At 44.4% G+C, this 27011-nt stretch overlaps 1 protein-coding gene across 1 annotated transcript; it reads right to left on the bottom strand.

Annotated features, from left to right (window-relative positions):
* Positions 1-136: 136 nt before the first annotated feature.
* On the bottom strand, positions 137-26633 carry HEMK1 (HemK methyltransferase 1, mitochondrial release factors N(5)-glutamine; the record flags this gene model as incomplete). Its single annotated transcript, XM_082004729.1, has 9 exons — positions 137-254; positions 2050-2145; positions 3159-3264; positions 4659-4708; positions 7223-7287; positions 9380-9532; positions 24007-24100; positions 25810-25901; positions 26373-26633. 9 exons carry the CDS (start codon positions 26631-26633, stop codon positions 137-139), a joined length of 1035 nt encoding a protein of 344 aa, XP_081860855.1.
* Positions 26634-27011: the final 378 nt, after the last annotated feature.

Genomic DNA, 27011 nt, shown 5'->3' with positions numbered 1-27011 from the left:
TGAGATACTTGAAAGGAGCCCCTATTTTGTAAAAGATTGGCTTTAGCTATTTCTCCAGCTGGGTTCATTCAATACATCAAAGCGCAGGGACGTAGTCTACAAAGGACACAGACCTATACCTGAAGGTAAAGAAAACTTACTTGCCACAGAAGTCCTTGTGAATGGCACGGAGGACGAGTAGTAAGTTGGCGTGTGCCTGTAGCCAGTTCTCCACCATATTTGGGTGCCTGGGATCAACTTCCAGAAACACACTCCTGAAACGACACATTTGGGAGTAGAAAGTGGGGAGATGCACACATTTAGATTGCAAAATTAAGGTCTGTCTTTCTGGATGAATCCTACAGTGCAGGAAATTAGAAGGTCAGCAGACACACGCAATCCAATAATCCTAAAAGAGATCATAGCTGTCCATTTAAGATGCAGACCCCAACAGCCTCCTTCAGGAGGAGAAAGTGCTGATCTTGGGGGGAATTCTCATAGTACTCCTCTGTGTGAGCAGTTAAACCCTTGTATTGAGATGTAAGGATCCCTTCTGAACTCCATGCAGAGATACTGCCAGCTCTGTCTTTCTGAAGCCCCCAAAGATTTAAGGCCAGAATGAAGTTTTATGCTGCAAGTGCATGAACATTGAGTGCTGGACCAGCAGCATGAAGTTCCTCTTTGTATAAGCAGGGTGACATTAAGTCCCACTAGCTAGAGTCATAAAGTACAAGTTAGTACACACATTTTCCCACAGTAAATGTCTCCATAAATCAGTTGTGAAAACACCACCACCATTCAGACTTACACAGAGGACTGTGAAAAGGAGAGTGCAGCAGGGATAAAGGAACTAATCAGACGACCTCTGTTAGTGCACCAGGACTAGGCCTGGACACTGCAGGGCTATTTCCATCTCTGCTGCACCCAGGTTTTGTGACACCGGCCCATTTCTGACACTCCGCTCCCGCAACAAGGCAGAACTACCCTAGCTTACAGGCACATGGAGGCAATGGAACTGGTTACGGTGTGTGACAGCACAGCAAGATTCAAGTTTAACAGGCAAAGACCAGAGGACAAGTCCCAACCATATGCTCTCCTGAGAATTCCTAAAAAGTCCCATGCTGAATACTCCCTATAAATTCATCAAACTAACTACAAGCTGGGTGTGGATCTCATTCCTGACCTTAAAAAGCTTCTACTCCTCAATGGAGGTCCACCTTATAAAACAAGCAAAAAGGGAAGGAAAAAAAAATAATCCTAACAAACAACCCCACAGGACCAAACTCTGCTGCTGGGAAGGTCTGAGGAGCATCTTCTGCTCTTGTGGTCATGCAAACCGCGAGGAATGAATTCTTCTGCATGCTGTATGCCTCTCAATATTCCTGTTCCTCAAAAAAGCAGATTTTCTATGACCTCTCTTATGCTCATAAAATGCCCGGAATTTTCAACAGGATATGTGAATGTCCTGGCACAACAGACTTTTGAGTATCAGCATGTTGATCTTTAAGCACAAAATGGATCTCACATGACAGAGAACAGGAACAATCAGTCTTGAGTATTAACCATGGAGAAATTTAACACTTAAGAAACTATCCATGGCTGATCTTCTTTCTCCTGGGATATCCAGCATTATATCCTGGCACAATAAACAAGTTTCCCCTAATTAAAAGGTGGGAGGGAAATTGAGATCTACATCCATTCTCACAGAGTTCTATATTGATTCTCCTTCAATCAGTTATTCTGCTTAGAAAGCTGCTCTTTTTTTTTTTCTTTCACTCTCCCACATTCTTTTTATTGCTGCTTTGACCTTTAAAGATTCTCACTTCACGAACGACTATGAAATACACCACTGGTCAAGGAAGGTTCGTATCCCTTTATTAACCAATTTCAAGCTAATTTTGCTTACACACATGACATTTTTTAAACTGCTATTATTAGATGGGGCAGAGGTGGGGAACAGAACATTTTTGCAACTATTTTCCCTCTGTACCTTCCTGTACGAAAAGAAAACAGAAGTTATAGAATTGAATGGATAAAAGACATGAAATTCAAACAGAGAACAGTACTTACCCAGAATCCTTCAGAAGAGAAGGAGCCAAAGCCAGAATTGTTTTGATGACTCTCATCCCATCATCTCCCCCATCTAGTGCATCAAGGTCCTCATAGCTGAAGTGTGGGAATAAGAAGACATTAACAGCAATTCATGTGGCATGAGTCACACCCTTGAAGATGCATTGCCCCACACTCCATGGTGAAAGGTGTGTGGAGAAACCTAACACACCTGAACTCCAGAACTATAGCAGGTGACAGCACTCATAGCTTTTATGTAAAATACAGGGAGTAAGAAAGCAGCTACCACTAGGCTGAGAAACCCCACGTTGAGCACAAGCAGAAAACATCCCCTGAACTCTTCCAGAAAATTACAAGCCAACTGCAGCCAGGGTCACACAGTTCCAACACATGGACCTGTTCTCTCTGTGCTAGCTGGACAGGGAGAGACTGGGTTCTATGGCAAGGGATCACTTGCTTCATTTCAACCACGCCAAAAACCAGGTTGGACTCTCTTCTAACCTAGCAGGCTGAATTAGGATGTAGAAAGCACAGCTTTCAGAATCTGCTTTGGTGCGCATCTTGTACAGAGGTGGGTGCAGGACAGACAATCAATTCTGAGGAAGAACCAGTACACACAAAGTAGTTCCACATCCCAAAAGAGCTTATTCATGTTTTTGTGGGTTTGTTTGCTTGAGACAAGTATGGGGATGAGAATGGGTTGCAGCATTTCCACCCAAGTTTTTATTTCCATCACAAAAAGCTGCTCAGGTTACTTGTACTTTCTTTCATAAACACACACCAATTATTTAAAAAATTTAAAAAAAGGTCTAACATGAAAAACGTTCTGAAAGAGTTTTGGATTGGAAACTTGTTAATTTCAAAGTTTGTGCTTTTTCCATTTTTATAAATGTTTAAAATACTTCAATACTGTTTCAAACCTGTGAGCAGTATCAAAGTAACACTGTATTATATACCATATAAACATATTTATATACAATATAAATACACCTACACTATGTACATGCATACCATATTTGCATGTTTTGTGTGCAACTGTGTGTATTAGAAGGAAGCAGACAGAAAACCTTGCTTCAAGGAACAGAAGAATAATCTATTTGTCTGATTACCAGAGGATTTCTGCATCCAAGGAAGCCATGTCTTCATGGAAGACATATGGGGGGTTACTGACTATGAAGTCTATGGGGCCCCAGAGTAGCAGCTGCTTGGCAGAACCTAGAAAAGAAAAAGAACCACTACCAGCTCTCAACCATAGCAATCTTCCCTGTATGCTCAGTGTCACAGTCCCATCCAGGAAACTATGTCTCCAGGCACATGCCCATGTGTGTTTGGCTCTGCTTTTCTCTAACAAAATTTTACCCTATTTCTTTTTGGGATAGCCTGGCCTGCTCAGTCTCTCACCTTGAATGCAAGAGTGATACAAAGCTAAGCACAAGCAAAGTCTCATTTTTTCATATCAACAGCCCCTCTTAGTGGAACACGTTATAAAGCACAGGACCTTGATGGTCTGCAGCTCTGTGCCCATCTGGATCTAAAGCAACAACTGGAACTTGAGAGAGCCCACAAAGACTTAAGTGGGAGCTTAGACTAGCTGTCAGGATGCATATCCTTCCTCTTACCAGAGCTGCAGAAGGACCTCTAATGAACAAAAGAGCCAGGCCCTCTCAGCAGTATCAACCATCTAATGGTTTGCTCTTCTGCAGACAAGGTTCATCTCGCTACGCTTGTGCTACTGTCTGGATACCGTCTAGACTGACACATCCCAGCCCTGAATCAGACATCATGTAACCATGTGAGTGTGGCCCTGTCCACAAGCCAGCCTCTTGGCACAGGGCTTACCCACGCAGGTGCAATGCCAACGCAGCTAGGTGGCTTTTGGATTGGAGCTGGCTGGCTTACTGCTGTTTGGAGGATGGGCAGCACAAACTCAGATTTCCAGATAGAGACTGTGCAGACACACCCCTAAGAGGTAGTAGAGTATCAAAAACAATAGTGTCAGAAAGGTCCACTAATGAATCTACAGTGTTGGAGCTCCTGGCTAAGAAACGGCTGAGCGCATATCTACCTAACTGGATAAGCCGCAACAAATGGCAGTTTTAATTGGTTTCAGCCAGGTCCAAGGAAGACAACAGGTATCCCCCCCCGGTTCAGCTCACATAATTTCAGGTGGATAAGGCTGGGCATTTAATCTAAGCTAAATATCTGTGCTCCCTCTAACATCAATGGAGAGACAGGCACATGCATGTTTATCTAAAGCATCCATGTGAGCATGGAATGAATTACACCCTGTATATATTTGTCTCTCCCCAGTAACACTAGAGAGCACCTGGACTACCAGATCAGACACAACCTTTAGACACCTAAAACGAGGAACAATTCACTTTCTGACGTAGCCAGGGACTTCTCTCAGCTGATCATCTGGCCTGGAAATCTCTGAAGGGAAAACCTTCACTGTCTCACTTCTTACTGACCTTTTTCTCTGTTAACTTCAACACCTTCCTGACGCTTGCAGCCCAAAGGGGTCCCCTGGCTCTCTCTCACACCTTCCTCCCCCCATCAAAGTAAAAAGGGAGAAAAACAAAGGGGATTGTAACAGTGAAAAGAGTTACTGTATGAAACATCATGGTGGAGGATGTGGATCCTCTCCTGGAGTTGCAGCCTGTCAAGTTCCAGATGGAAGAACAGAAAGAAGAAAGATTAGGAGGCATGTTTGTGTGGATTCATGAACAGCACATTCTATAAACAAATCATTAAGTAGCACATCTCTTATCTGATACACGTACATCTTACCCCACTGACTGCAGCTGGATTCCTCTCAAGCCACAAGGGAAGCTTAGGACCTGCTCTTTGCCCGAAGCAAGAGCACACTGTGCACCTATGGTAATTCCAGGGTGCAGCTCCTGTGTACTCAAAACCTATATGTATCACCCTTTGCTGTACATACAGCAGTGTTCCCCCACCCTGCTACATATTAAATATATCTCCAAGGCCTCCCACAGGTAAGCTCACCATCCCCGAAGAAACCAAACCAAACAAAAACAAAAAACACAACAATAAAAAACACACAACAAAATCACCTGCTTCAAATATGTAAACCTGCTGTTGTAAGTGGAGACAATATGCTCGTCTGCTACATTCTTTCTCCAGCCTCCTTGATAATCTAGATCTTAACAGAGTTCTGGCATCTGAGAGTATTTTGTAGGCATCTATGGATCTCCTCTTACATGCCAACATTAAAGTGATGAGATGTTACTGAACACTATAGGGAGGCCAGCACATGCAGTGCAGCAGAACCCCTGTGCCAGACACAGAGCTAGGAAAAGGGACCCCTTTTAGGGACATCTCACACACAGACTGTACAGTAAAATGTATTTAAAATACACACTAGGATCTCTCAAATACTAGTTTCTAACTCATGATCTCTCTTGTCCCTGACATCTCTGTGCACATTAATTGGGAAACACACGTTATAGTCAGTGCCTTCCACCTGCAGCCAGACCAGCTGCTCACACCAGCAGAACGCCTGAAGGCACCAGAAGACACAAACACCTTTCCTTTACCTGTGACAAGTGAGCAAGGAAGAATGCTGGCTTGCTATTTTTAAGAAAAAGAAACAGGTCTATAAAGGCCTCAGTATTTCCTAGGGAGAAATCTTGGCCAAGAGTCTGATCTCTGTGATTCACTACACTAATCCAAGGTAGAACAGTCCTGAGACTGCCAGATTGCCACTGCACAGTGCTTATGGTGCTCCAGTCTGTCACAACCTGGCATGATCCATCCCTAGCTTGCTACAGAATATGCTCCCTGCCAGGGGAAAAATAGTTGACACAGTGATCCCCTTGAATCCGAGGAATCCTGAGCAAAGCTCCCAGATGTTCCTAGGACAGGAAAGAGAAGCCAGTCTGAAAGTAGCCTTGGTGCTTGGTGGTAGCCTGACACCACAGAAGGGGTCACAGAAACAGAGAGCATGAGACAGCAAGGAAGGAACAGAACCTCTAATTCCTCAGCTACATAATCCACCCATCAAAATACCTCTTTTCTCACCAGTTTTGCTTCTGGCTTTGCTGAAGACATTTGAGCAATGTCAGAGGAAGCACTTTGCAAAGTCTGAAAAACAAGGCTGGTCAAGATCTGCTGTTGGAAAAAGACTTCAAGCCTCCCACAGGAGGTCCCATTCTGGGAGCAGCAACAGCACGTTCTGGCAGAGAGTCTACACTGTCCCCTAACTCCTGCCCTAAGTGCAGACAATGTCTAGAGAAACAAAAGTGCCCAGCTCTTCCCAGCATGTTCTCTCTTCCTACCACAGTGGCAGATTCTTCCTCCCAGCTCTGCAGAGTAACACCTCAGGGCTGCCCAACAGGGTTCATAGAGCATGCTGCAGCAAAGGCCTTATACCCAAGTCCTATTTGCCTTTGCTGAGGGCCTGTGGTACTGCCCTGTCAGCATACACAGGTATCAAGGAAAGGGAGGGATCCCTACATCTGTCTGCAGTGTGCCCAGATGGGCCATCTGGCACTGGGATTGATTTAGCGAGAGCACGACTCGCCTAAGCATCTAGAGAACATAGCTGTGATAAAGGAGCTCTGAAAAGAAGGCAGGAACCAAGCTGGTTTCAGTCAAGCAGTAACACAGCTTATCCTACGGGCTTCTGTCCCAAGAGCTACAGGGCATCGTGCCACAAACAAGATCACAAGGACGCAATGAAAATATCCATGGAGAAATATGAGGTTCTCTGGCACAGAGTTTACACTCCCTCATCCACTCCTGAGCCAAAAAAAATGTTAATAAGCAAGACAATTTTTCCCAGATGCCAGAGCAATAATCTACCAAAGAGGCAAAGATCTGGCCAGCTTTTATTGTATCTATGAAAAATTGCAACAGAACTTGGTTTGACACTGACACATCAGAAGGAAATCTCTGCTCCTCATTCCCTATAACTGGACCAGGAGATAAAGAGTAATAGTGAAGTGACAAGTTTGAGAGGGGCTTGTTCCTACACATTACTTCAGACTCACATAAGAGCTTGGGAGTAAGTTGCAAGAAGTGAAGAGATGCAGCTCAGTGCAGCCAGAAACGGAAGTATCCTGTCTCTGTGGCCCCAATGCTACACAAAACCCACAATTTTTTCTCAAACCACAATTTACAAAAAAATGGGTAATATGCGGGCTTGTACCTATGTGCATTCTCCCTGGTGAGATCCACAGCAGCCTTCTCTTTATCCACGGCTATCACCTGGCTCTAGGACAGAAAAAGCAAAACAAAACACCAAACAAGTATTAGAGGATCAAGGTTGCTGAGCAGATACGCTCTGTCAAAAAGGACACGCAAGATAAAAATTGACAATTGACTATTCACTCTCAACTCTTGAAAGGAATAGCTTATAAAGAACGCATCTCAGGGTACTGATGGGATCATGAGTCACTTCTAGTAAGGCCGTTAACATGACAGAAGGCACTCTGCAACACTGCCAGTAGCCTACCAAAATATACAGGCTTCTGACCAGACCAACTCAGCTGACAACAATGAAGTCACACTGGCTCACATCACCTGATACATTCATGGCTCCTAGTAGTATGAGATTTAACACTCTGGCTGGTCTCAGGTAGACACAGGTTAAAGGAAGATCATGTCCTAGGCTTCTCCTCTCTAGTGTGGACAGAATCCCTCCCAGCATTACCACCATCGCTTTAGACAGATGTTCTGGTGTTTTCCATCTGTTATGCAGACACCTTTTGCCTAGTTACTCCACTAGGCAGCCCTTAAACCCCATTCACTGTGTGTACTGACTGCATATACTTGACGATGTGTCAAGTATTTGAGAGTCCTCCAGCGTAACGTTAAGAGATACGTCTACACAGTTACGAGATTTGTTTGACCTTCCATTCCACCTCGGGAAAAGTGCAAGCAAAGGCCTGATTTGTTTTTGCTTTGCTTAAGTTTTTTTAAACACAAATGTTGGTAAGTATTTACATAGAGAAAGCATGCTTAAAGAAACTACTTTGTATTTGGAAATGATGGTGTGATTGGCCATCATTCGTAGCAGGATTAATTTCACACCTGAGACTAGCACCCACACACATGAAGCTGACCCTTAAGGTGAAGGACACAACTGAATCCATAAGTGAAACCCTGCTGTTTTCTCGGTATCATAGTGCCAAATTCTGCCTCAAACACTAAAGACATCACACAGAGTGTAAACTCCACCTAGCTGTCAGTGTGTCTACCACTAACTCTAATCAGTTAGAAATAACTCTTTACTCCTCTGGGCACAGCAGTTTGTGTTAGGCAGCTTGGTGAGGACTGTTATCAGTTACAGGGACACACTGACACAGCTCTTTAACTTAAAAGGCAAGGAAAAGAGCATGAAGTACAGCTCAGGAAACCAGAGCAATTACACTTTGAAGTCCTGAAGCTCAAGTATTAACCTTATTAGTTCACTGGGAGGAAGAACACAGGCATCAACTTCTAATGTTAATCAACTTCTAATTCTTACACACAAAGACTTATACTTCTACAAGAGGAGGGGCTGGCCACAGCAATTCTCATTCATGAGAAGGAACTGGCTGGTCTGCAATTCTGAGGAAAGGGGAATATTTTCCCCTTAATCACATGCTATGAGACCTTGGATTCATTTCTCTCTGTTTACCAACACTATCTCAGCAGCATGTTACACGCCACAATAATCAGGGGCAAGAAGGGCTTTGGTCACCCAGATCTTAGTCCCCTTCCTGCTCTTTTCACTCTGTTCAAAAGGTGTGAGTTGTTATTAGGGAACAAAAGACTTCAAAAAAGTGTTTGGGCAGTTGTTGCAGTGTGACATATTGTGTCATCTTGATACCAAGCACTGACACTTCTGTGGTAATCCCTTCCCTGTATTCATTTAGTCTTCAGTCTCCTAGAGACAGGATCTTTTGATTCACAGCAAGGTGATTTTTAGAGATGACTGCCCCTTAAATTGAACTGATAGAGTGTGTGCCCATGCCTCAGTCCCTCTTGTACACAGCCCAGGATATTAGCTTAAACCAACACTCACCAGTGCTTCAGGTTAAGGTTATTAACAGTGAGCTGTGACAGCTGAAGAATGAGCACATTTGCTTCTTTCATTCTGACTATGTCTCTGCTACTCCTGCAGACAACTGGGGAGAGCAATTCCTACATATCCCTCTTCTACCTAGCATGAACTTATAGAGCCTGACTGACAGAGACCTTAGCTGCTAAGTCCCGCTAAAGCAAAGAATTTTGTCTGTGAAGTCTCAAGGAAGACTAGTGGAGTGGAATTGCCCTGTAACATGGGCATCTATTGTACCATGAGCACTGAAAAAAAGCTCACCTGTGGCAGTTTGCACAACAGACTCAGAGCAATTGCTCCAGAGCCACAGCCAACCTCTAGGATCAAAGGATGAGGGACAGGAACTGGGATGCACAGGCCTGAATTCTTCTCACATTTCCGAGATTCTTCCTCCACAACTAACGAGACGAGATCCTAATAGAAACAAAAAAAACCCAAAGAAACAAAAAATTTGTCAGGGAGCTGTTTTGACTCACACCTTTATGGTCCGAGGACTGGACTTGAAATTTCCTGACTCTGTAGCCAAAGGAAGTATATTTTTCTTGCTGATTTTTAAAACACAGATGGCAGCAATGGACTTCTGACATGCCAGAAGTCACTTCAGATCCATCTCCATCACACGGTGCTTTGATTAGTAACCAAATCCTCAGCATACAATTTCCCACAGATCCTCTGAAATCTTCTAGCACTGTTGGGAAAAACAATAACCAAACAACTGCAGCATATTATCTTCTGCAACACCATTTTATTTACTCCAAAATTCCAGCTTTCAGAATTTGTAAGCTTCAAAATTTAAGATTCCTACACTGTCTCAGTATGGTGTGTAACCTGGAGGCAGAGGTACAGCTCCTAACAGCATCTAATCCAATAATCCGACTTGCAGATGAAAAAGCAGAGGCAATGAATTACTAAGTGATCTAAATGAGCAGCTCCCTGCATGGATTCCATGTTGTGGACTCCTACGACATTTTGTTCGTATTAAACTCGCATGGAAAATATTTCCATCCATGCTCCTGGATCTGTACACGTTTCTGCCATCGCCGCCTCCTCCCTCCCATCAATCTCCTCTTTTTTAAATCCCTTCACAATTTCATATGAAATCCAGCACAGCAGGAGAGGTCTCAAAGATACACAATCCTAAGGTTTGTGAAAATGAATGACTCGCTACAAGAGAAAGCACACATGTGCCTCCCTCAGACTGCAGCATGAACTTCCCTTGCTATTCACTGGAGAAAACTATAAGACAGAAACCTTGTAAACACCTTAAGGGCATCAGCAGCTTCAGCAGGTGCTCACAGTTCCCTGCAATCCCTGTGCTTTCATGGCACAACAGTGTAGAAAAAGGCCATACTGCCCAAGGTGCTCCCACGATGGCTAGGTTATTTCACTTGAGAGCTCTGCTCTTGGAGCTCCCCACTAAATCCAGAAAGCTCAACAAAATTTACAGAGAATAATGGGTTTGATTTTGCTAACAGGTAAAAATTAAAGACATTACCAGGAAAATTACCGGCCTTCCATTTTTACAGGGAATCTTGCATGTTCTTGCCATAAGCAGGAATATTGAAAAGCAACACATCCTGGCAGGCAGGTCAGCTTCTCTTCAGTAAAGCAATAGTCTTTTTCAGGAGGCTAAACTGGGCAGGCTTGTACATAAGGGCATAAGCCCTTCTTTGGATATACCACCCTAACTGGGGTGCAGTGCAATAGATGCCTTGTGCAAAGCTGAAGTTTTTATGAAGGTATTTGTTGCTGTCGGTCATCCTTCATGCTAGGTCAATTTGTGTTGCAGTAAGTAGGGAGGGAAGATGCCAACAGGTACAAAAAACGAATCGTTAGGGTAGAGGAGCTTCAGCGAAACATCCCCAGCAGCAGAGCACCTGAGACATGGGCTGTTTTGTCGGACAGTATTTTCTGAGGTTGCCCACAAGACATACTGCTTTTAAACATATTAAAGTACTGTGCCCCTGCATGCAAGCACACACCCAGTGCTTAGAGAACAGAAGCAAAGCTTGCACTGCTTCACAGTCCAGGATGGAGAAACAGGCATATTTTAACGTTGTCCGGACCTTGCAAAGCCAGGCAGCTTCGAACCATGCCATTTTAATAGAACCCTTTGCCTATTGATTCCTCCTGCTGAAAGAGCCTGAAAATATAAGCAAAAAGGAAAGATTTGGTTTATTTGAACACGTAAACACTCCCTATTTCCTCTAGTAACATTACTACTTCTTCAGGTCAGCTCTTCTGAGCCTTTGCCATTTTCAACTCAGCTGTGTTAGGCTTTGCTGCTTTTCCAGTAGCCCAGGTCTGCCCACAACAGTCTTTTGGGAGCCACTGGCTCCTCAGCTTTCTGTAGGCTCCTTTTCACAGCCACAGCCTTTTGGGGACTTCAGGGGCTTTTCAGCAACAAGTACCTTCAACTGTTTTCATTGTTTTCTCTCAAATCTCCTCCAGTTGTTGAGTTGGAAAGAGTCAGAGATGCACACGCTTTTGCTCACCAGATACTCAATGACAACAGCCTTCATGCTTCTCCAGACTGTGCCCTTTGGCTTTCGGGGCTCCTCAGCGATGAGCTCTGTTGTGCTTATACTCAAAAAGCCCAAGAGGGAACGAGGAGCAGCCCACAGGCTGGAGGGCACTATTCTGAGAGGCCTCTCTCAGGGGCACGTCTTCACTGCAAAGTTTGGTGACCGATACCTAAGCTAGCCTCAACCAGGTATGAGGAGCCACACTGCAGTGCCCTACCCTGGTTACCATGGCGTTACTGGCACTGCACTCAAAGACGTTTTGCTAACAGCCTCCAAAATCATATTGCTTGTTGCTGCTCTGGGACTCCTTTCCTAGACAATTATGAACAAAAACATTCTTATAGGCTCCCAACAGGGTTGTGGGAAACCATTAGAGGACTACCAGCGCTCAGATAACAATGGGAAAAATGAATGCCTTATCTACCTACTTTTGCCTTTCAGCTAACAGCTCCAGATGAATCAGTTTGAAAACACTTCTGCAATGGAGACAGTCAGAGAATGAACCGCAGCTGGTTTGGGGAAGCAGGTGCTGATGATTCCAAGACCACAGAAGAAAAGCCACCCAAAAAATTCTGCTCAGCCACTAAATCACTCTTTTAAATATCAGCCATTTCTGGTCACTTACAAATATTTCCAGGAAATCTCTACAGCAACTCAGAAGAACCATCTGTCTCCAGGGCTGATCACAGAGTAGCACCAGTTACTAATTACAAATGTCCAAATGTAACTTCCATACAGTAGAACTATGGTCACCATTTATTAACTTCCTTAAGGTTTATCATTAGTAATTTCAAGCTTGCAGTTTTTAATGGAGCTTCTACTTTACACATTCCACAGTGAGTATTTTTATAGCACTTGCCAAAACTCCTATTTAAATATGACTGATTTCATTTTTTACCACATGTATATTAAGAAAGGGATGTTGGTATCACTTAGGCTTTATATCCTACTTCCTGACTCCCTTGCCTTATTGTCTTGGTTATTTCATATACTTCTTACTAAGGCAAAAGCTAGTTCTCTCATAATACACGTTTATCATAGTAGTTCAAAATTAAAAGATATTAAAAATAACATCAACCTAAAGAAACTACATCCTTTTCCAGACATCAGTATCTCACTACAATAAAAAAATTCAATAATTATGAAAATAAATTATTTTATGAAATAAATTCAATTGGCAAGCAAAACAGAAGGTATATTCTAACTGGCAAACCAGGAAAAAAATTACTAGCACAGTTTATTTGATGTTGAATTACATTGGCAATTATGTATGTACTAACGGCAAGAATTAAAGACAAAACAGTGCACTGGAATAAGACTTTTTGTAATTCTGCATTAAGTGGCTGTGATACCATGGTCCTTTACTTCACTTACAGCTTTCACGTGAAAACCACGTCTCCCCAACATCTGCAAAAGAATCAGAAAAACCCTGCCACGAGCAGGGATATCTTCAACTTGATCAGGTCGCTCAGAGCCCCGTCCAGCCTGACCTGGAAAGTTTCCAGGGATGAGGGATCTACCACCTCTCTGGGCAACCTGTGCCAGTGTTTCACCACCCTCATCATGAAACATTTCTTCCTTATATCTAGTCTAAGTCTCCCCTCTTTTAGTTTAAAACCATTGCCTTTTGTCCTGTCGCAACAGGCCCTGCTAAGAAGTCTGTCCCCATCTTTTTTATAGGCTCCCTCTTAAGTACTGGCAGCTGCAATAAGGTCTCACTGGAGCCTTCTCTTCTCCAGGCTGAACTGGAGCAAAACCCCAGCTCTCTCAGCCTGTCCTCACAGGAGAGGTGTTCCATCCCTCCAGTCATTTTTGTTAGATTGTGGAAATGGGTTGCCCAAAGTCCAGTTAGGAACAGGCAGATCTACAGTCATGTGAGGGCAACTGACCTCCTGCAGAAAAGCAGAAGTCACAAAGATCAGAACCAGATTCCCACATCATCTAAACAAACAGTGCTTGGCTGCTCTTGAATTATCTTTTCGTTTTCACTGCTGTAGATAAAAAACTGTAAATATTAAAAAAAAAACCCAACATGCTGTATTAAGGAACAAGTAAAATTGTAAATTAAAAAAGTATCTTGGAAATGTGACCCAATTCCGTATTTGCCCACAGCATGCTAACCATTGGATAGGATGAATGCTCAACTGTGGAGCTATTAAAATTCAAATTATTGCTTACAGTATGCGTCATTATTGTCAGTAACAACACAGCCTGCACTAAAAATCCTGCTAACCAGTGCTACAGGTACTGGCAGAACTACTTTTATTGTGGAACCCAGTGTACGCATACATGGGTGTAAGCATGATATTTGTGTCAGAGTGGGGAAATGGAACATTTTGAAGATCTTTTCTCCCTTAGTCTGTGCAAGAAGCTCCTTTCCCCAGCAAAATCCAGTTTTGGAAGGAGTAGAGGGAACGAACGGCAAACGGACAAAACCAGAGAGAAACTAAAATCCTCTCTTCACTTTTGCTAGCAATGACATCAAAGTGGAGGGGAAGGAGGCTCCTGGACACGGCATGGGCAGCCCCCATGACTCGGAGCTGCTGCGTGCGGGGGCAGATCGCACATTTCAGTCAATAGATAGGGGTACAGAGATGTTCAAGCAGCCAAGAAGAGCTAGAAGTCACATGGAAAGGTGAGCTCAGTAGCCACTGCTGTCCCTTGGAGCAAATCTTATGTATGGCTAAAACCGCCCCACAGCTGTCCTTTCCACCACAGCTTGCAGGATTGCCATGCGCCTTTCCGGGGCACACCAGCAATGCCAGTGTGCTCCAGGGCCTTTTTGTCATCTGTTACAGGCAGACAGCACGACGGTCAGAGCAATAAGCTAGGCTTAGAGGAACAGGGCCAGCTCACAGCTCTGCAGAATTACTAGTGTGACCAAATCCCAATCTCCCTGCGTGTTGCAAACTCCCCTTGCACAGCAATAATCAATGAAACTCCCCTTCTCCCCATTTTACAGGATTTTGTGCAAATAAATATTCAAGAGGATGTCAAGAGCACCAGCGACCTCTGAAACATGTGCATTCATGAGGGTGGTAAGCTAGGTGGAAAGCAAAGTATCTGGAAGGGTTTTTACATTGCACTGGGCTGGATGTGATGCAGGCATCAAGTGATGTGTTTTCAGGGACCTACTTTCTGTTGCTTAGCACAAAATGGAGTGTGGAGAAGGTATCCTCTATAGGTAGGCCCTATATGTCTTCGACAGAAGTGAATTTAAAAATCTACAGGGAAAAATGCAGGACATCCTTGGGAGGGAGAAGGACATTTGGTCCCGACTAGTAAAGGAAGAGCTTGCAAGGACTAGACCTATTACCTGTGATTCCATATACAGGGGACACAAATATTTGCTTCCCATGCTACTTTTCCAGCACTCAGATGTTCTCAAGCTTTTGTCTCTTAGCCAAGTCACTCACAGCCTGCTCTCACCTTGCAATTCCAGGAAGTCTTGCTTCACTGCCAGAGTCGCCCTAAGTTAATGCTGTCATTTATTTGGTTTTTCCCCCCCATCTTCTCCGTTGAGTGAAATAAATGCCAAAATTTGTGAACATCTCCAGCTTCCCATGAGCCTCTGCCTCACCCTTCCACCCACAGCTCCTGTTCCCCAACACCCCCGCCCCGGCACAGAGTCATGTTCTGACAGGTTCTTGGTATTACTTCCCCCTCCCCACGGCCAGGTCTCTAGTTCACTGTATTTCTTGGAACCGCAGCTGCACAAAGAAAGCACGAGGACAGCGTCTGCCAGCACCCAAACCACAAGCTCCACAGCTGCACAGCTCCAACCAGCAGACAGCACAAGGTCAGGCAGCTTTCAGCACCAAGACAGTCGAGAGGTTCTCGCTGCTCAATGGCGGCTACAGAGCTGTGTGGAAGTCCAGAGCTGAGGCAAGCACATGCCACAGTCCAACAACAGTGAATGACCCATCTGATGTCTCTGCAAGTAAAAGTACAAGGCTAAGAAAAACGAGAGGAGGGGAGGACAGGGAAAGGCAAGGGTGGGAGGTCACAAATTCACACTGCATTCCCTAGAAGCACCCTTTTCTCGTGCCCTGCATGCCCTGGGGAAAGCAGGGGAGACAAGGTTCCAGGGGTACAAGCCAGGGTGGCAAGAGGCTCTAACCTCCCACATTAGCAAAAAGGACAAGGAAAGCAAAAGACACATGAAAACCTGGGTAGCCTTCTCTCTGCTCTCGCACACTTCCTGGGAATGTTGTACTTATTTGTGTGCTTTCCAGAAACTTCTGTTCTCAGAATCCAGGACTTTCCATAAAGGCTGATCTGATATTAACCAAATCACCCCTCCCCTCCTGTTTGTCCACTTGGCTGCCAATCAGCACATGACAAAACACCAGGAAACCAAGCTGGAAACCTAACTCCATGGCAATAGCCATAAAGATCACTGCCACGTACCCTCCTTCAAAAAGTAAGCCACCAAGCCAGCCCAGTGTTTAGTGGGCAGGCAGGCTATGGGTTTTTGTCCTGGACTCTTCTGCCTGGCACTGCAGTAGGAAAGAGAAAATGTTGCACAAAGCCCATGAAATTCCCCCTATACATGTATAGAAAGTAGAACACTAGAATAACTCTAGAAGGAGCCACTGATCCTGAAAGAAAAGGTGGCTTTCAGCAGAAGCAATGACAGACAAACAGGTAAAGGCATGCCTAATACTGAGGAATGGGTTTGGCTTCTCTGTCACACAGCAGAAGCTCCTGATGTGTCAAGGCACATGCCAAGTGGTCTTTCATCTGTTGGAGGAGAGGCTGTGAAAGCAGCCAGAAATTACTTTACCAAAAGGCAGCAATTTTTGCAACCCATATGTTCTAGTGCCCAAGAGAAATTACCACAGCTATCACATCTGAACTTAGCCATGCCCAAGACGGGCAAGAAGAGTGGATTGAGGTCCCTATAAAATGGCTGTACCTTGGGTTGCCCGCACAAACCTCTGTCTAGGCACATGTCTCCAGAATCAAGACATTTTCTTTCTCTGCAGATACTGGTATTGACCACTGCCAGATACAGCATCTAGACAGATGCGCTGGTCCAGCTCACTAATCCCTAGCTCTGAACTTCCAGTTACTCGGATGCCTGAGAGAAGCTGGGGGTGGGGGGCAAATAGATTTTCTTCCCTGTTCATGTGGGAATCCCCTCAAGTCCCATCCCTCTTGTTACAGACATTCTATAGTTTGTTTTTGTGCAGTTCTAGTCCTAAATCTTGCTCTAATTGCTGATGAGCTAAGATACTCAACTGAAACTCACAGGAATAGAGAACACTTTCAGTCAGAAAAGGGAGATTAAAAAGCTGAAGACTTCATAGAGTTCTTCTAGGGCCAAAAAAATAAAGACATTTACAACAGAAAGATCTGTAAGAACGTATTAGGAAAGTCTATATAAGTTAACCCAGGGAACAGGTTTGTGCATGACTTCAAAGAACAGTCATGTTCTTCAGCACAGATTTTAACTTTAAGTTTATATTTTTGAGCCTGTCCTGGAATTCAGCAACTTTGAAGTAATCCTCTGCACTAGCACAGCCTTTTTTAATTGCATAGGAAACAAGGAGAAACTACTGCTGTAGTTCATCTTGGACAGTCAGCCAGGAGCAATCCTGTTTCTTCCTCTATTTCCTTTTGAACAAGAAGAATTGTGTCCTGAGAAAACATCCTGTCCTGATTCTAAAGTGGCCAGCAATAGACCCTTGCTAAGCTGTTTCAGTAATTAATTACACTCTCTCTTAAAGATCTGCACCTCTTCTTCTGGCCTGCATTTATAGTGCTTGTTATACACTTGTCTGTGAAACCAAAGAGACTTCTGTTATCAAATTTCTGTTCCCTGTGCCAGGTAATTAACCCCTAAGCTTGTTTTTGATGAGCTAAGCAGTTTTTCACAAGGCTGATTTTTCCAGCTGTTCATCCACCTACTGGTTCCTCTCCAAACCTAGTTTTCCATTTCTTTCTCAGCCAGTCAGTAACATAACTGGACAAAATATTTTTGCAACTATTCCACTACTGCAGTACACAGATTATTTAATCCTGCTACTTGTACTTGGCAATCCCCTGTTAACACACGCAAGGATCAGGCTAGCCTGCTGGGCAGCCCACTGGAAATGGGTGCTCATGGTCAGCCAACATCCGTTAAGAGCCCCAAATCTTTCTTCAAGCTCTTCTGGCAGCAGAAGCCCCTCAGTCACAAGGCACAGACTACATTACTTAGAATCACGGAATCATCTAGGTTGGAAAAGGCCCTTAAGGTCATCAAGTCCAACCTAGTACTGCCAAGTCCCCCACTAAACCATGTCCCTAAGCACCACATCTGCATGTCTTTTAAATACCTCCAGGGATGGTGACTCAACCGCTTCCCTGGGCAGCCTGTTCCAATGCTTGGCAACCCTTTCAGTGAAGAATTTTTTCCTAATATTCTAATAATGTCCTAATTTCCTAATATTTGCTTCTGCATATATGATCCTATTAAGCACTTGTGCCTAGCTCAAAAGACAATTCCAATTGCTCTGCAGCAGCAACAGACTCCCTCTAATTCCATTCCCCAGCCTCTGTGCCACAGCCCACTTTCAGGAAATACTGCTTTCCTCCAACATACTGATAAAATATTGCCTATCATATGGGCAAAATGCAATCTACGTGAGGCCACAACAGCAATGCTCCAACTTTAGAACATTTGTTTACAGCTACATTTTGACAGATCTCAGTTAATTTTTTATCTATTAAATAATGCCCTACTGCATTTATATTCAATATACCTCTTAGGAACCTTTATATATTTCAAGAAAGGATCTTAAGCTACATACAAGATAGGGCACCATTATCCTTTTCATTTCCCAGATTGAGAAGCCAGTGATGCAGAAAGGAGAAGCAGCCTTCCTTTGAAGAAACAACAGGTTGGAGGCAAAACAATGAAAAAAAAAAAAAGGCAATCTCCTGACTCATGATCAATGGCTGTACTCACTAGACATGGGACCTTTTGACCTTCCCAAAAAATAACCATCTCTGGCAATGAAATTAGGGAAATGAAAAGCCATTCTGCATCAAAAGTTTCCTTTTAGCACACATTAAAATGGAAAATGTGTGCACTGCTTGGACATAAAGCACTGGAAAAAGGCTCCACCTTACAATCTGTATACGTGCATACACATGTCAGTACGCAAATATCCTCCCTCCTCTGTGTGCTTGACCTTCTTGAAAGGTTAATGATTATGTTTAGCTAGAAGTAAAGTTAAACTTTGTGAAAGGTTTCTCCGAGTAAATCTTTGCCAAAAGTGCTTTCGGAGAACACCCCAGCACAATGACTGCCATTCAGCAGACAGATGCAAGTGAACAGCAATGGTTTCGGTGTACTGAGCATGTCATCCTGGGAAAGAAACGATCTATCTTGGGAAACAAGTTAAACCCTTAAAAATCATAAGTGGAAAAAGAATTGATTAGACAGCAACATGACTAAAAATTACAGACGCTATAGAGAGCATGAATGGTTTATGTGTTACACAGTAAAAAGGTAAGGGCTTTCCTGTTAAATGAGCAGGCAGCACTGGAAGCAAAGAAAATACTTTTCCCACTTACAATACAAAGTTACAAAGATTTGTTGTCAGATGATGTCATGGAGGCTAGACACAGACAGACTCAAAAGGGGGTTAAACAAATTAACGAAGGACAGATCCATTAGTGATTATGAAGCAGGATGGCCCCAAATCCAGCTATGGCTAAGAACAGCCCTTAACTGCTGACTGCCAAAAGAAGGGGGGATCCTTCCATACCTATCTATTCCCTTGTAATTTTGCCCCCCGCATCTGCTACAAGCCCCAATCAGACACAGCATATTGAACTAGGCAGACCAATATAGTCTGACCCACTAAGTCTTTTTTCTTGTTCTCACAGGAGATTGCAGCCACAATCTTTTTTGCTTGACTATTAAAAAATGTTCTGCATGGCAAAGGCTTGTAATTTCTTTCTCTAAGATGTCTCCCAGGCTAAACAGACATCCTTGCCCTACAGTGTGCTTCTGCCTAGCCCTTACAGGACAACAGACAAGCTCAGACAATGTAGGGTCTGAGCTCGTGCTGAGATCACAACAGGTCAAGGAGGTGTCACCAGGGGACTCTTGGGTGGCCTGAGGGTCAGAGGGGACGGTGTAACTGCGACAGTCCTCCCAAGCAGAACTGGAGCTCTCCTCCCAGCAGCCTTCCTCCAGCAATAACGAAAACTCAATGCCCAAGAACCTGACTCTACCCACACAGTGGCTGCAAGAGATAAATGATGACCATTTTTGTTTCCGTTGAACAAATAAGCCTTCACTTCCTTTAAAACGCAGCATCTGAGAGAGAAGGGGATCAGAAAACACCAGAAATCCTATGATAATTAATAGGAAATAGAGCCAGCAGGAACTCCACGAGCCTAAGCCTGGAGTGCCCTCTAGGGGTAAAAGCCTGGTGAGCTGCACACCCCAAACTACCTCCTTCGGAAAAGCCCTGGACCAAACTAAACCTTTCCTTAACAAAGTTATGGTGAGGCTTCATTTAGCCTGTATTTGCCTGTACAAAAAAAAGAATTATTTACCCATGGTTGGCTGACTTCTTCTCTTTGTCCTATTTTTTCTCTGATCCACAAGGCTGCTGTGATGGTAACACTGCCGAAGGCCTTGCTTTGGGAAAAGGACTTTATTCTCCATGAATACAGTGCCTGAGCAATGTTGAGACAGGGATTCCTTGACATTACAATAATAATCACATTACAAAGATAAGTCACGAGACTGAGCACACCCCTAAACTTTGGCCCAAACATCTCGCCAGTGCAGAAGCCTGGCTCTGATGGTCGCACAAGGAAAGCACGCAGGGACACCGGTTTCCGCAAGCCCTTGCAAACCCACTCAGTGCTTGTAGCAGCGGGTCTAAAGCTTTGCTTACAGAGGGCCAGGTAACTGGAGGAAGGCAAGACTGAGGGCGGCTTAACAAAACTCCCCTCTAACACTGTATGTCTGTGCTCAGTCCTGCACACCAAGAAGCTATGAGTGAATGCAATCACCTTTGTTATCGCGTTCTCAGAGCTTAAGCAGGACCTGCTAGTTTACTAATTTTGGCTGCTTGTCCTCTCCCCACCCCGATTCCCATGGAACAGAAGAACGAAGCCACATGTGCTGACAAAATATTCCCAGAGGGAGCAAACGGGAGAGGGCTCAGCTACCAGAGAGAACTAAATGGACTACAATGGAGCAAATTTCACACAGGGCAAAATTAAGCAGTCAACTGAGCTTCCCTCTTTGCATGTGTCTCTCTGTCCCCAGGACTGAAACAATGCTGGTGGTTTATGTCATACTGTGTTTGCCTTCACGCCATTACCAAAGCATCTGGGAGTAAGAGTCATAACCCTTCTGTTGTAACCATAGAATAAAATGTGCAATAAAGATGGCTCCTCTTCCTTTCAGTCTTTGAATCAGCAAGCAGGAGCATTTACAGAAGCTACATAAATATAACCAGGAAGCTAATTTTGCAGCTGCTTGTGTATTTGTACTACAAGTCAATTTAGGGAGTCACATTTACTCAGGCAAGGACAAGACATGCCATGTGGCTTATGTGTGCTGTCACAGATAACCAGCTTGAACCTGGGATATCAATGCTGATAATGAACTGCTTCCCAAAGAACAAGGATTATTTACAGGTATTATCTGGTGAAAAGTTTCAGCACTATTGGTTTTAAGAATGCTGCAGACAAATCCTAAGCAGAAAGAGAGCAACAGATGCCACTAACTTCAATATTTTTGAGAGGAGATATTTTCATTACAGTTTTTAAATCCAGTGAAGTCTGGAAAAATTACTCTGATGAAACAAAACATAGGCAAACCCCAGCTCAAACACACTGCATAAAGCTCTGAGTCAGAGATGACCAACCTTTACATCCTAGCTGAAGCAAGGGATCTGGACACCAGCTCACTTTGTGCAACAGGTTACACAAAAAGCACAGTTCCTGGAAGTAGCTAGCACATGCCTAAAGCAACGTCCTGCCAGGTGCTGCTAAAAAGCTGGATCTTGTCCCCATGCTCTTCCTGTCCAAGCAACTTCCCCACCACCAGATCACAAGAAAAATTTCCGTTGCTAACAGAGCTCCAATTCCTGAGCTATCATCATAAATATGCCAAAAATGTGCCTTCATAAGTAAGAACTGTGACACATCAAATGAAGTTTTCCCAGAGAGATCAGGTTTGAGTTAAGCTGTTTATGCTACATTTTTGCACAACGGTCTGTTAAGCACTTTCAAACACAGCATGTTACACAGCATGTTACACAGCACTGCATTTCAGTTTGGGCCAGCGGAGATGCTTTTACCAAAATCACGCATGTGGGCGCAATTAACAATGTTCTCAGGCATTAGCCGCCCTGGTTTCCACTCCACACAATAGGCCTTTGTTTGAAGCCTGGCACTGCATGGAGAGAATTAGAGCACGGTACCAGAGGAAGCCTTGCCAGCAGATGTTTTGACTTGCAGAACATGCAAGTTCTCCCTGGTTTTAATGCTCACGTTGCATCCATGAATTAATGGGGAGTTAAGAGATTTCTTCTCTTTCTTCATACATTCCCAATGCTATCTCTTCCCCAGAAAAAGCAAAGATGGTCTTCCTGTCTCCAAAGCCCACTGAGTCCTTGACATCTCTTCTGACGCTATCAGTAGAAGACATTCTGTCTGAATGATCCTTTTCATTCCTTTTACAGCATGGGCCCCTGATACCTGAGCAGAGGGCCGCCAGCACATTACAACAGTCACCAAGCAGCAGGCAAATGTTTGAAGAAATTACTATTAGACTGAAACATTTTTAAGCTTCTGGGATTCCTAAGTGGACAAGCCATGGAGACCATTTCACCTCCAAAAGTTGACACAGGCTCCAAAAGAAAACAAATTCTAAGAAAACAAAAAACAAAACAAACAAACAAAACAAACAAAAAGAACCAACCCCAAACAAAAAAAACCAACTCACTACTAAACAGAAAGGTCCTGAGGACCAGTAAACAGAAAGACTTCCTTTTGTTGTGGTTTAGCCCCAGCCGGCAACTAAGTCCCACACAGCCGCTCACTCACTCCCCCACGGTGGGACGGGGAAGAGAATCAGAAGAGTAAAAGTGAGGAAACTCATGGTTTGGGATAAAGACAGTTTAATAGGTAAAGCAAAAGCTGCACACGCAAGCAGAGCAAAACAAGGAATTCATTCACTACTCCCCATGGGCAGGCAGGTGTTCAGCCATCTCCAGGGAAGCCGGGCTCCATCACATGTAATGGTTTCTTGGGAAGATAGACACCATAACTCCAAACATCCCTCCACCCCTTCTTTCTTCTTCACCACAGCTTCATATACCAAGCATGAGGTCATAGGGCACGGAATATCCCTTTGGCCAGCCTGGGTCAGCTGTCCTGGCTGTGTCCCCTCCCAGCTTCCCCCGCCCCCCCAGCCTTCTTGCCAGCAGGCCAGCACTAGAAACTGGACTGTCCTTGACTACTTAGCAACAACACAAAACATGAGCACGTTATCAACATTTTCTCATCCCAAATCCAAAACATAGCCTCACACCAGCTTCTAAGAAGAAAATTAACTCTATCCTGGCTGAAACCAGGGCACTTTCTTGGATGGTTCCATAAGCTGAAAGCTAAGCTATCAGCGAAAGTGTCACCACATAGTTCTTAGGCTTTTCCCTAGCAGGGACACTGAGGAAAATGGAGTTTTAACTTGATCATGTATGGCTGTTCTTTACATTCTTGTGACTGCCATTCGTATATAATTTCAGCCCAGGTCAGAACTTATCCTTCAGTTTCCAGTGTTTGTTTTGTTACCGTTCAGGAAACACTTCAGCTTCCAGTTTGTCCAGAAACCACTGTGGAGCCATCAGGTGGTAGATGCCATTGCCTACCAGCCCGCACTGTTTTAGTCTGCACACCAACAAACAAGGTCTCCGGAATCCATTACCATTTTCCAGTAGCAGCTTTCTACTACTGCATGATTTTGCTAACAACTTTTGGACAACTTTGAGATTATCGTCCTTGTATCAAACTACTAAGCCACCAGGATAGAGCAGTATAGGTTTTGAACTTCTAGGAGTCATTACTATAGCAGAAATAAGGAAAGAAAGCCAAGTCCTTCCATCAGCGGAGATGAATCTCTGTGTAATTAAGTGATACGCTGGCTTGCAACATCTCTTGCTCTGAGACAGGAGGCAAAGTTCACCAGCATCAGCTCCAGATCACAAGCTTAGAATCCCCCTCTGTTCTAAAAGGAGTGATCCGACCTCCTCATCACTGCAACCTCAGGATATACAGGGCGCATTCATAGCAACGCAGTGCACAGATTCAAGCCCCCCACCACGTTCCCCACATTCATACCTCTGTTTCAGGCCGAGGAATAAATACTGGGGGTCTCATCTTCAGAGTCAGGTCCTGAAAGTCCCACTCACCAAGCACATACTGCACCGGCATTCTGTGGTAGGCAAAAGCAAGAGTGAACACTTCATGACTACACTCTGTAACACAGAAAAACCCTCAATACCATGCTTACCTCATTACTAACCACATAGCCCTTCTGAGGGTGGGCATCTAGACACTCCTAAGGCTCTCAATCAAACGTGCACTCTAAGGGAGCTGTGGGAGCTCCATTCCCACAACAGAGTTTGTTATCAAGCACAGGACCAACAGAACTACAGGCCAGTCAGCCTCACCTCACTACTGGGGCAAGCAACAGAACAAATAGTCCTGGAGGTTGTTTGCAACCATACTAAGTTACAGGAAGGTGACTGGGAGTAGTCAGCATGAATGTACAAAGAGGAAATCATTCCTGACCAACTTGATAGCCACCCATGACACAATGACTAGCTTGGTAGAGAGAAGAGAGTAATCAATACTGTTTATCTAGACTTTCCTAAAGGTTTTAATAATGTCTCCCATAACATCTTCATATACAAGCTAATTAAGTATGGACTAGATAAATGAGGTGGACTGAAAATTGGCTGAACTGGCAGGCTCAGAGGGCTGTGCTCAGCAGCACAAAGCCCAGCTGAAGGCCAATCATTAGTGGAGCACCCCAGGGGTCAATCTCACATAACGTCTTCGTTAATGATCTGGAAAAAGGGACAGAGAGCACCCTTGACATGTCTGTAGATGACAGAAAATTGTGAGAAGTGGCTAACAGACTGGATTTCCAGAGGTCCCTGCCAACTTTCATGATTCTGTGAATTTTGAGGACATGTTTTCAGCTGCTCTGAGGCACCATACCTCATTTCTTCATGTAGAACAGCACATACTCGTTGTAACCTTAACAGTATTTAAGACAGAGCAATATGCAAGTTAGCTCTGAGATTTTGCATTTCTGTTCCTAACACAAGACTCAAAAGCAGCAGGACAATGTCAGGGGAGACACTCAGATCCTACAAGCAGTAACCGCTGGGGACTCCCTGGGAAACACTCACATCCCATTCTGCATAAATCATGGCAGGATTAATCCGCACGGCAAACGAGGATCCACATCATAACCACACTCATGTAAACAAGCAGGAGGATGCTACCTCCAAACATGCTCCCAGGCATCTCCCACCCTTTTAAATGATCCAAGTTCCTGAATATTTCCTCTCCCCACACACTACTCCCTAGGCCCAGCCTGAATCCAAGTAGCTCTTTCACACCAAACCCATGTAATTTTTGCGATGAGAACCCCACACACAGAGCAAGCAAATGGAGGCCAAATGGAGACCAAAGCTACAGCAGCCATGGATACCTCAAACCATCATGGAAATCCCCTTGCAGGCAAAGCCTAGAAAGGAAAGCACAGCAACACTGCAGACCAGTATAGGACTGGCAGCTGAAGTGAGTGCTGAATCAGACAGAAGGGGCCAAGGCTAAATTTTGTAAGCACAGAAGGACTTAATGAAAATGTACCCAACTCAGAATCATTATTGTCAGTTTCCTGCTCCTCCGCAACATCCTTTGAACTCTCTTTGCTCTCAGACAGGACAGGCAGGTGATTCGCTACCTGACAGCAAATGCCCATCACTTGAGTCACTATGAGACACAGCACTGTTACTTGACATGTCAGCTGCTAATGGTCTTCTGCCTCCTCTCTGCTACCATTCTTCTGGCTGCATTAGGACTGAAGGAAAACCCTACAAAGGAACAACTGTAAGAGGATGCTCCTACCTTTCTAGTCGCTTGTTGCTCAGCTGCTGGATTTGCTCTTGCTGCACTGCTGTAAGTGGAGTGTGGAGGCTTTTGGAGCTCAAGCTCTGAAACTGAAGACAAAGTCACTTTAAAACCTGCGCACTTGGGTGTCCCCTGCACCCTCCCAAGGGCATCCTCCAGGGAGACCCAGCATGCTGACAAACACAGATGCCTGGGACAGCTGGAAACCGCAAACCACCTGCAGAACCTATCTGCAGGTTTAAAAACAAACCTGTACAAATGTTCTGCTGCTTTTCGGGGCTCAAGAACAGGCAGAATTAAGACTCATTCCACCAACCAAGTCAGGGTACAGTGTAAGTGTATGTGTCATGGGCTACATTTCAGGCCCTGCAAAAGGAGGCCTTTAAGGGACCCCAAGTGCTCTACTGGCAATAATAAACTATGCCTTACCCACTCTGCCATCTAAGGTAGGGAAAGTTGTTCTAATTCCCACAAGTGAGATAAAAAGATAGGTAAGGGATTCAACCAAAATGACAAAGTGAAAGGCACACACAGACCTTGTTCCTTTCCTATTACTTAACTGTTTTTGCTCCCAGGACAAATGACACAATATATTCACTGGATTCTCGTGCTTCAGGGATCCCATTTGTCTCAAACACCTTCTGCCAGTAGTTGACCACATCTGTCGCAGTCACGAGCCCAGGTCTTGCACTGCAGCTCTGCCTCAGAGATGACCGCTTGGGACTGAGGACAGGACCTTTAGTTTGACTCAATCTCCCTGGCACACACTGAGGCGAGAGACCCAGCAACCTCTTGAGCAGTGGGTGGGTGAGGCATCTCATTGTTGTGAAGTCAGTTCCTGGCTTCCACATGTGTTCCTTGTTGCCATCAGCTGATCCGGTCAGTGCTGAAACTCACAGTACACTTGGTGCTACCACAAGCCACTGTGGCAAAGCACTGACTAACCACAGTCAGTGGATTCTTCTCAGGGCAGCATGAGAACGGCACTGGTTTGCAGCTCTTCTTGTCTAGAAAAGGAAGCAAGAGCACAGCCTGAATCCCTCGGGCTAGCAAATCACAGGTTCCCCTCTGACAGAATGCAGGTGGCTTGCCCTAATCTCAGCCCACAGGTACAAAACCCGTTACTCACACCCTGAGAGTAACAAAGGATTATCCCAAGAAAAGACTCAGGTGACACCTAACCAGCTCTGCCACTGCAA

The sequence above is a fragment of the Phaethon aethereus genome (genome assembly GCF_964289735.1).
Source record: "Phaethon aethereus genome assembly, chromosome: 11".
In the NCBI taxonomy this organism is placed as follows: Eukaryota; Metazoa; Chordata; class Aves; order Phaethontiformes; family Phaethontidae; genus Phaethon; species Phaethon aethereus.
Note: the sequence above shows the minus strand (reverse complement) of the source record. Positions and strands in the feature narration are given on the sequence as shown.